The 8,862-nt window shown below is 39.3% G+C and overlaps 1 protein-coding gene across 1 annotated transcript; it reads left to right on the top strand.

Moving 5' to 3' along the window:
- The first annotated feature begins 4,993 nt into the window (after window positions 1-4,993).
- Window positions 4,994-8,278, top strand: LOC147618457 (uncharacterized). The gene is made up of 9 exons (XM_086775252.1): window positions 4,994-5,061; window positions 5,145-5,349; window positions 5,442-5,716; window positions 5,802-6,128; window positions 6,225-6,430; window positions 7,047-7,388; window positions 7,473-7,536; window positions 7,617-7,984; window positions 8,073-8,278. The coding sequence occupies exons 2-8, from the start codon at window positions 5,191-5,193 to the stop codon at window positions 7,843-7,845; spliced, it is 1,602 nt and encodes a 533-aa protein (XP_086631378.1). The 5' UTR covers window positions 4,994-5,061; window positions 5,145-5,190; the 3' UTR covers window positions 7,846-7,984; window positions 8,073-8,278.
- The last annotated feature ends 584 nt before the right edge of the window (window positions 8,279-8,862 follow it).

The following is an 8,862-nucleotide window of genomic DNA, read 5'->3' as shown; positions in this document are numbered from 1 at the left end:
CTTGTAATAGTTGTGTCACGAGGCATTACGTAATACACAATACATCTACACACTTGCACACAATGTGCAGTTTTGCGACAAAAGTGACAAACTATTTTAGATTTCTCATCCTCTGTCAAAAGTCCAATTGCAATCTTTTTTGTCAGATGTCCATGAAAGAAGGTGTTGTTATACCTTTTATTGTTCAAGTAAAAAGGACAGCTGAGTCTATGGCACTCCAAAGTACCAACACAATAGCTAATACGCACGGTACAACTTACAGACATGTTTGATGTTACTGGACGTGTCCATAGGTGACCATCATATTTTTGCTCCATTCCATCCATATTTCCTATTTTGCCATATGTTGGTGGAAACTCTAGGATGGAATCACCATCATAATGTCTTGGCACCTCCTGGACTTGGATGACTCGAGTAACTTTTTCCAACAATGAACGCAGAAGAGAAGGTTGCTCCTTCTTACGAAGAACCGAAAGTATACTCTCTGAAGCAATACATTCATCTTCAGAGATCTTGTGCTTTGAACCTTTTGGATTGCTTGTGCCTTCACCTGGTTGCAAAATAGTTGCTGAGCCATTCAAGTCACTCTCAGAGGAGGAGCTCGAGATATGAACATGGGTGTTTTGTATCCCTAATTCTTTATCCACTGAACTCTCCAAATGTCGGACATCTTGGGTAATGTCGTCAGCACTAGAATCAAGACTATCAGCAGCACAAAGAGGACTACATTGTAGCATATATGTTTTACTTCGAGAAATATCTATGAGATAGTTTTTATTGCCCTCCATATCATAATGAGCGATGATTTCCTGTAGGCTTCCATCGGTCCTAGTAGCTTTCACTCCAGAAAGGGCGTGTGAAGAAGGCAAAAACCCTTGTAGATATCCGTGAGACTGACAAGCGTGGTCTGGTGGAGAAGTATTAAAGTTTGAGATTTTTGGCTACAGCCATCAAGCTCCCACTCAAAGGTAACAGTGTGCTCCATAGGGAAGGCAATATGAATATGCAGAAAGGACAGGAGAGACGAAAATGTGAAACAGAAAGGACAGGAGAGACGAAAATGTGGAATGAAAATATAAAAACGAAGGAACAGGTGGAGCAATCACGATTGAGAATGAAGGAGGTTGAAATGATAAAACAAGGTGGAGCAATCACGGTTGAGAATGTAGGTGGTTGAAATGATAAAACAAGGTGGAGCAATCACGATTGAGAATGACCACGATAAAATTTTTTAATAAAAAATATACAAATGTATATGTATCTACAAATATATATAAAAATACACAAATATAAACATTTATTGATTCTAAGTGTTATTTTAATAAAAGGCTTATCTCTTTGTAAATACACACACACACATGTTTATATTTATATTATTATATTGTATATATTCTAGGCTAAGAACCCCGGATGGGGATATATGTAAAAACACATACACACACGTTTATATTTATATTAATATATTGTATATATTCTAGTCTAAGAATCCCCGGACGAGGATATATGTATTTTAGTGTGTCTGTGTATTTACAAAGAGACTAGTCTTTTACTTATTTTAGGATATACAAATATATTAGATTATATATCTAGTAGGCTACACACACACCACACACATTTATTAACATCAATATATATATACATATTTAAATAGCCTAAACTATAAAATGTACGTGTGTACAATAAAACACATAGAGCCTAATACATTTTTATACATTTATTAACATCAATATATATATACATATTTAAATAGCCTAAACTATAAAATGTACGTGTGTACAATAAAACACATAGAGCTTAATACATTTTGACATATATATATATATGTGTGTGTATATGTATCTATTTTTAGGCTAAGTATGTTTTAGGACACACACACATATGTGGTGCTTAGTTTAAAGGGTACACGAACAAATTTAGGGTACATGAAGGATTCTTGCAAAACTCAGCAAGCAGGCAGACGAATGCGCCGGCAGAAGAAGACAGAAGAAGTAAGTTTTTTTTTCTTTGTTCTCGATTTTTCTCTGTTTTTCTTTTCTCTGCGCCGGCAGCGGCTTCGTTGGAGGTTTAGGGTGTAGCTTTCGTAACCACCGGCTCCACCTCCATGGCCTCTACTCCAGCAAGTCCACTCCCCCGGCAGAGCCTAGGGATGGTCTGCGCTAGCTCAATTTCCCCATAAAGGTTCGAGTCCTGGATGGTCATTTCGATTGGGCAAAGTCAACAAGGAGTCAAGATTGCCTCAATACCCCGGTCCCTTTTTCCGCTTGCAGAATTGCTTGAATAAAAAAATAAATGTGTTGAATTTCTTATTTTTTTATTATTTATTTATTTTTTTTTAAATGTGTTGAATTTCTTCAAGAGCCAAAATCCAGTATCAAAGGGAAAGGGTCAAACAATTTAACCCAAACTAGCGCAGACCATCCCCAGGCTCTGCTGGGGGAGTGGACTTGCTGGAGTAGAGGCCATGGTGGCGTTCCTTACGTGGTAGCGTTCGCTGCGTTGGCGGAGACGAGGTGTACGTGGTAGCTGACGGTGCTGAAGACGAGGTGTACGAGGCGCTGACGGTGCTGAAGACATCGAGATTGTGGCATTGCGTAGGTCAAGTGTTAAGTGTTAGGAGACACCGGCCATGGCCTCTCTTCCAGCAAGAGTCCACTCCCCCGGCAGAGCCTGGGGATGGTCTGCGCTAGCGCAGACCATCCCCAGGCTCTGCCGGGGGAGTGGACTCTTGCTGGAAGAGAGGCCATGGAGGTGGAGCCGGCGCAGACCATCCCCAGGCTCTGCCGGGGGAGTGGACTCTTGCTGGAAGAGAGGCCATGGAGGTGGAGCCGGTGGCGTTCAACTTTCCAAATTTACCATCTCTGCCGTCTCATTGCCAAGTGAAGCCATCATTGAACAATGCATGCTTGAAGTGATAAGCATGTTCATGGGTGAGCATAAGGAATTTGAAGATCTACATTTACAAAATATTCCACACATTGGCTACTTTCCTCGAAGGTTTCAATGAAGTAAAGAGCTCATGGGGGTGGCACATCTATCTTCAAAATGAATTTCGGAGATTAGCATTCGATTTTGCCATCGACCGGTGTAATGAAAGTCAGCCATGTAAGTCTTGTATATGTAAAGAGGACACGTGTGGGTGGATAAACAAAGCCCAGTTGTATATAACTGACTTATGAGGGTGTCTAAGGTCACTTCTCATAATACAATCTGCTATTGAGCTCAAGCTTTGGAGATCCTTCCTTCTTGATTGTCTAGTTCTCTTCTTAATTCTTGCATGATTCTATGTTTATGTTTATCTTTGGCTATGGAATCTTGTTGAGTTACTTTCTTGCATATGTGAGTGCTTGAGTGTGGTGTTTTCTTGAGGTCAGCTTGCTTGATTCTTGCTTGAGATCAATAGGATAAGGAGAGAGAGAGAGAGAGAGAGAGAGAGAGAGAGATGGAGTGAGTAGAGAGGAAGCTTGTTAGCTTCTCCCTCACGTGCGATTAGATTATGGATGTCCAAGCATTGGTTTGGTAGAGTCGTGTAAGTCCCATTTGAATGGTGCATTTCTTGTACGCATTTATCGTTGCTTGAACATATGGCACAATGAATTTGAGCTCACATTTGGCTATGGATCATCGTAATGATGATGACGAAGAAATGGGCAGACGAGTTCGGGTGCATTTCTCAGTAGTAAGGCTTGCATAATGGTTCTTGCACCTGCACGTCCTTCTACGCTTATATCATGGTCCTCTCAGACGAAACACCAGTCCTCTCGGACGAAACACTGCAATGGGTTTGCATCACTGCCACCATGAACAGCCAATATATATTAGCTCCTTCAATGGCTCTTGTATTAAGCTAGGAAGCTCAGGTTTATTGGTTTCTCCTCAAATGTGCACTCTAACCAGAAGAGCCCATTGCAACTCTAGCTCTTCAATATAATCCGTGGCTTCACTTCATGTCTATGCTATTCTCTCTCTCCCCACACACACACACACTAGTAGGAGATGTTTGTGTGTGAGGTTGATGTTTTCCTATATACATGAAGTAGGGTTTATGTGTGATTCAGCTCAAACTTTTTGCTACTCAGGGCAAAAGAAAGGAAGATGGCTCCAAGAAAAGCAGGAAAACAACAGGCAAAGACTAAGAAAGGTATATGATGTGAATAGCCAAGATTCTATTGAGATTATGTTTTATTGTTTTAGATATGCTTACTTGGGCTTGGTGTGTGTTTCTTACAGACAACAGCGGATGCTCACTAAGATCTGGGCGTGTTTGTTTGACTCTTAGCGAGGAAGCTCAATCACGGACACCTTTGTCCTCACATGTATCTCCTGTTAGAGAGGAAACAGAAGCGCATATTTCTCTTGGTCATGAGGAAGAAGTGCTTGTGTTGGAGAACGAAATGAGCTCACCTCCTCCAACTCACACGGAGATTCCTGAATCTAGTACTGGTCAAGGGGAGACCCATAGAAGGCTTCTTGGAAAATCTACTATTGAATTGGGATTGCTTGGTGATGTATTCACTAAGTTTTTTGTGCAACGCAATTCCTCTACCCCATTGGTCCCTTTATGCAGGCTGATTCCAAAAGAATCCATCCGTACAGTTTCTACCCAGCTTGAGGTGTTTCGTGATTCTTTTGACTGCCATGGTTATGTCGAAGCATCTCCTCCTTTTTTAGTTTCACTTACACGTCCAGGAAGCTCTATGTATTTCGCGGTCACACAAATAGACTTGCAAGAATGGGGACCAAACTGGGTGGTACAACATGACAGATTTGAGGATGAAATCAGAGGAACTGAGTGGGAGGATCTCAGTGGTAAGAAGTTTCTTGTATGGGATGGCAATCATCGTGTGAAGGCATGGATGTCTCGAGTGTGCGAAGGTATGTTCTTTTGAATGTCATAGAGTGATTTTATGCAACATTAAAAGTAATATATTGTAATATCTTTATTTTGCTTTCTCTAGCTTGGTCTCATAGCCCCTCACGCCATGTGCGGGTCAAATGTCAATTTTTGGTTGTGGACAAGAAGCAAGAAGGAGAATTGCTATTGGCTTTGCGATCTCAAAATGAGTAAGTGATCTCTCTCTACTTAATTATGGACATTGTGAAGTCATAGTTAAGTTCTTAGCTCATTGTGACTCTTTACAACACAGATTGGTGCGCACTAGTGTGACACCCACATTGTCACATGAGATCTTCATGTTTCAACGATTTGGAATGGCGGACAAATCATCCATATTGGACTACCTAGGTGAAGACGTAAGGAGGTGGGCTTTAATGGAGCTTAGTTTGGAGCGACGAAGTGGAGAGCAATGGTACAATGCTCCAGCTACAATCTTGGCACAGCTTGTGTGGAAGGTAGTGTTTGCATTTTCCAATATTATTAATAAACGGATTATCAATGTTTTTTAATCGTGTGAGTGATAATGAGTCCTTTTCGTTATACGTAGACACCGTTTGAAAATGCGGTGAAGCAAGCTATATCATGCATTGATAGACATGCCATGGGGTTGCAAGAATATGAGACAAAATGTGAGAAAGCCAGACGTGGTGTAGAGCAAACATTTCGAGATAGAGCGTACAAGATGCTCATAATTGCAAACCCATCCAATGGTGATGCATTCTTTCAACTCGTATATAACTACGATTGGTCCAAGAAGGGATTGGTTGCTCTGACCAAAGAAAAGCTCTACACAGTCGCCATATCTCGGATTTCAACTCAAAGGTATGTCACATGTCAATAAACCTCCCTTAACATAAACTAACCTTAATATCTAATCTCTTATGGGTTTGGTATGATGCTGAAATAGGAAGACGGAATTGCTTCAAATGCTTATGACCGGGAGGGCAAAGGACAAGGTAATTTCAGAGATGTTTGGGGATAACAAAAAGACGTTGCTGCATATGAAGAAAGAGTTGTATTGGGAAGAGCTAATAGGGGAGGCAGACTCTATTTTGGAGGGTTTATTGGTATATGATGATGTTATCTACATCCCACCATTTATGCAATGGGTGCAAGAGGAGCGATTGAAACACATACCATGGGCCTTCCATGAGGTGTGGGCAAAGATTGGAAAAGTAAAGGAAGGCCAAAAGCAACCTGAGGTGGAGAATGCCGCAAAGAGGGTTGTCTATAGGTATATATCTTCCAATGCCATTACATTTTTGTAGAAAATACATATACGCTTTTAAAAAAATATTTTAGTACTGTTTGTTTTATTTTGGACATGTAGGTGGGTGCAGCTACTCATTGGCCAAGGTCTAATGGACGAAGAGACGGAAGCAATCAAAGAATGGGTAGATCCAAATTCCTCGGAAACAATGTATCCAAAGGAATGGGTTGAGAGAGGGGTTTCTGATTGGGAATTTAAGAGATGTCCTTGGTGGTTGGACTATCCTCTAAATCATGTGCCTCCAAGTGAGGAGCTCCTAGAAAAAGGTACTTTTTTGATTTCTACTAAATTATATGCATGTAAATGTAAATGTATATGTTTATGTAAACCTTCCTACCTATACATATGTAAACTATCCATATGCATATACATATTAGATACATATACATACAGATATATACATATACAAATACATATGTATATACATATGTATATATACATATGCATACATAAATACATATGTATATACATATGTATATATACATATGTATATATACATATGCATACATAAATACATACCTACATACATACACTAAATTCCTACATACATACAAAGTTCATGTTACATTTAAGAATTGGCATGTTAGATTTTAAAGAAACATTGTTAAGTTTTGATATATACATACCTACATACATATACATATAAATAGATACATATACCTACATACATATACATACACATACATATACATAGACACATGCCTACATACATATACATAGATACATACCTACATACATATACATATACATATGCATATACACATACACATACATGTACATATACATATACATAGATACATATACATCTACATACATATACATATACAAAAAGGTATGGGGATTTTTACCTTTTTACTAATTATCTTGATCTATTTCTTGAAGAATTTAAGAATTGCCAATCTGAGCTTGAAAGAGAGCCCCCAACTCAAGAAGACTCTAGAATACCTTCCCCACAGCCAACAATCTTGACCCAGTCTCCAGTAGTTGGATCCTTGTGCGTGGCCCCAAAACCATCCACACCACTGTCACGAGTGCCACAATCACACCAAGAGCATACATCTACATCATCTCAAGTGCAACGTGAGAGGCGAACAAAGAGACGTCTTGACATTATGCATGATGTTCAAGAGGGAGACCCCACAAATGAAAATCAAGAGAGAGACCCTCCAGAGCATCTTCAAGAGGGGGAGGTGTCAGGACAACGTGACATCATGGACATGACTAGTAAGAGTACTTTCCATTGCAAATTTATTTTGAGAAGTGTGTGCTTTCGAAATGCATCTCATTTTTTGTCTTGTTTACTTGCAGGTGAGAGATGTTTTTCACACATATTGCTGGTAGACATCCACACTCTTTCGGAGGGCTCAGATAGGTAAAAAGAATAATTTCACCATATAATTAGTTTTCCAAGTTGTACTTACCAAAACCAAACATCATAAATCTTTTATGTAGTGTGGAAGAATTCTTGATGAAGATTCCCAAGGCTCTATCTCATAGAGGTGCTCCCTCAGATACAGTGGCTCGCCTCGTATGGGCTGACTTTCCTACAGGTTTACAAGTTGTTGATGTAGATACAGATGGGTGTCCCTCATGGAATCAAGTTTCTTCATCATTGATACGTGCCACACTCAGTTTTGTTGGTTTGTTTGTGGCTGATGAGGGTTGGTTTGTTTGTGGCTGATGAGGGTTGGTTTGTGTGTTTGAGTCTAATGGATCAACTTCCTAAAATATATTCCATGGGAAAGAAAGTTGGATTGGTCATGCATCGAACAATGTCTGTTCATGTGGAATCAAGTTATTTGTATGACAATGGAGAACGGGTAAGTCATAATCTCTAAAATATTTCCCTTTGTGTATACATGTTATGTGGTATGGATATCCAAACATAATGTTTTCTCGTTATGGTAGGTGGATACATTGGCGCTTAGTATGTTCTATCGAGTAAATTGCCATGTCCCTATTATTGATCGTGAGGCTGGGCAAAATGTTTCAAAGAAGTTATTCAACGCTCAACGAAATTTCATTTTTGAGAAGAATAAGAAGCATCCATTCCAACGCACAATGGTCTTGGAGCGCTACATTCGAGGTGGTGCAGAAAGATCTCCTATGTTCTTTAGGTGAGACAATTTTCATTCTGGTCATTTTCATAGCTACTTTTTCAAAATACTTAGATGCACGTTTATGATTGTATTTCATTGTAGGTGGCTGGTGGAGACCTTCTCAAGTGAAGGAGATAGTGTCTTGGACGTTTTTGCGGGATGTGGAGGCTTGGGACGTGCATGCCAAGAGTTAAAAAGGCACTATATGGGGATAGAGAATGACATGGAGGTAGCCAAAGCATGTCTGGGAGATTTCTCATTAGGTCGGGATGACATGTAGAAGAATGCTATAATTAGAATGCTATAATTTGTGGATCAAAAGACTTTGTATTCGAGATTGTCATGGTTTGGAAGTTTAAAGATCGATATATACATTTTTGATCTTTAAAAGATTGTGTTTTATATTTAAGTAAGAAAGTATGTATGTATGGAATGTATGTATATATGTTAGTGCTGCGTAGGTGGCTCTTGTATATATGTATGTATGTATATGTATATATATGAGGTGTATGAATTTTGGTAGATATATGTATATATATAATTATATCAATAAGTATGATGTGGATCAAAGACTTTGTAATCGAGATTTTCATGGTTTG

Source organism: Cibotium barometz, chromosome 35 (genome assembly GCF_041138505.1).
Source record: "Cibotium barometz isolate CiBa-2024 chromosome 35, ASM4113850v1, whole genome shotgun sequence".
Lineage (NCBI taxonomy): Eukaryota > Viridiplantae > Streptophyta > Polypodiopsida > Cyatheales > Cibotiaceae > Cibotium > Cibotium barometz.
The sequence above is the reverse complement of the archived record's forward strand: the minus strand, read 5'-3'. Positions and strand labels throughout refer to the sequence as shown.

Bases quoted from the DNA above. Each gene is read 5' to 3' on its own strand.
- LOC147618457 (XM_086775252.1), top strand. From the start codon at position 5,191: ATGTTTCAACGATTTGGAATGGCGGACAAATCATCCATATTGGACTAC. The intron at 5,350-5,441 runs GTAGTGTTTGCA...CGTTATACGTAG, and splicing joins TGGCACAGCTTGTGTGGAAG to ACACCGTTTGAAAATGCGGT. The intron at 7,537-7,616 runs GTAAAAAGAATA...TCTTTTATGTAG, and splicing joins CTTTCGGAGGGCTCAGATAG to TGTGGAAGAATTCTTGATGA.